Raw genomic sequence first — 1,856 nt, forward strand, 5'->3', positions numbered from 1 at the left:
ATAGGAATTCTTTTTGGTGGTAAAGGACAGGTTTATGTGTTTTGATAAAGGTGGCTTCCAAAATATAGAGATGAAAGGTCGACCGGCCATTTGCAATAATTTTAAACCTGCTATCCGTGTAGTTGTCAGCACAAGTCAGGTTCACTAGTAAATGCTGGTCAATCGCTGATTCACATTTCGGTGGTAGAACTTTTGTTTTACAGGAGCGACGTGGTAAATTCTTTTCTTTCACGCTCTTAGTTCTTATGGATGTGGGTACATGTTGTTTAATTATATCCTGCAGTCTTTGTGAAGTGCGACCTACCTACCGACATTCGCAGTGGCACGAGAATTCATAAATAACCATACTTTTCTGTGTGGTAGGTATCGCATCTTTGTGTGTTGCAGCCAACAGCCTACGGGTTGATACTAAATTTTGTGTTAATATATATGCGTGTATTGACTAGAGATTAGTGGTTTCAACTAGTTTTTCAACAAGTACTATCAAGTTCTGTATTTAAAACCGTTTCGGTTATTTTTGTTTTTCAGTAAAACTGCGTTAGTAACATATACTCGTTTATTAAGTAATAGCGTTATAATATGTATGGCACGGTTTACTTCACCATATAATAACCTATATTAGTTTAGGTATGTGAATAATATTATGACAATTACCTGTTTCAATAACTAAAACAGCTGTTCTTCATCTTTCCAGTAGCTTTCCAGCTGGGGTATACAACGTGCCTGTTCTTCCTTTACGTCATCATGTCTGTCGTTATAAGAAACATGAGTGCTACCGCAGCCAATCTGTCTATACTTACTGCTAATTTTTACAGTCTTCTTATAGGAACTTACATATCTAACTACCAGGTAAGTAGCTGCTAGAAGCCTCTCTTGTATAATAAACTTCATCTAAAGGGTTTTTTCTGCAGTAACTTGAACAATAATCTACCATAACGTCCCTTCTCCACGTAACCTGCTTGACCTGCAGATTGTGGATTCGTTGGTGACGTCTTGAATAACAGAGTCTGTGAAACAAAATTAACACAAGTGTTAAATTTTGTTGTACTGGTAAGACATATGAACCTAGAGTTTTGTTCACCTTTAAAATATTTCTTTAAAGTTTTCAATAAAAGAAAAAGGGGAATAAAACACAGACTTAAGAAAATCAAGATTTTATGTAAAAAACAAACAAACGTCTAATGTTGGACATTAAGAGGTTGAGTACGCTATATTAAACTGTTGGAGGTGGTGTAATGGTGTGAGGTACTGATGGAGGTGGTGTAATGATGTGATGTACTGTTGGGGGTGGTGTAATGGTGTGAGGTACTGTTGGAAGTGGTGTAATGGTGTGATGTACTGCTGGAGGTGGTATAATGGTGTGAGGTACTGCTGGAGGTGGTGCAATGGTGTGATATACTGTTGGAGGTGGTGTAATGGTGTGATGTACTGTTGGAGGTGGTGTAATGGTGTGAGGAACTGCTGGAGGTGGTGTAGTGGTGTGATGTACTGCTGGAGGTGGTGTAATGACGTGATGTACTGCTGGATGTGGTGTAATAGTGTGAGGTACTGCTGGAGGTGGTGTAATGGTGTGATGTACTGTTGGAGGTGGTGTAATGGTGTGAGGTACTTTTGGAGGTTGTGTAATGGAGTGATGTACTGCTGGAGGTGGTGTAATAGCGTGAAGTACTGTTGGAGGTTGTGTAACGATGTGATGTACTGCTGGATTTGGTGTAATGTAATGTTGGAGGTGGTGTAATGGAGTCATGTACTGCTGGAGGTGGTGTAATAGCGTGAAGTACTGCTGGAGGTGGTATAATGGTGTGAGGTACTGCTGGAGGTGGTGTAATGGTGTGATGTGCTGTTGGAGGTGGTGT

At 39.9% G+C, this 1,856-nt stretch overlaps 1 protein-coding gene across 1 annotated transcript in view; it reads right to left on the bottom strand.

Annotated features, from left to right (window-relative positions):
* Nucleotides 1–1,213: 1,213 nt before the first annotated feature.
* The window catches only part of LOC106476585 (extensin-2-like), a 3,442-nt gene continuing 2,799 nt past the window's right edge, over nt 1,214–1,856 (bottom strand). The window contains exon 6 of the mRNA XM_022380404.1: nt 1,214–1,668. Within this exon, the coding sequence (XP_022236112.1) occupies nt 1,214–1,668 (455 nt within the window). The remainder of the gene's footprint in view (nt 1,669–1,856) is intronic.

The sequence above is a fragment of the Limulus polyphemus genome, unplaced genomic scaffold (assembly GCF_000517525.1).
Source record: "Limulus polyphemus unplaced genomic scaffold, Limulus_polyphemus-2.1.2 Scaffold10957, whole genome shotgun sequence".
Lineage (NCBI taxonomy): Eukaryota > Metazoa > Arthropoda > Merostomata > Xiphosura > Limulidae > Limulus > Limulus polyphemus.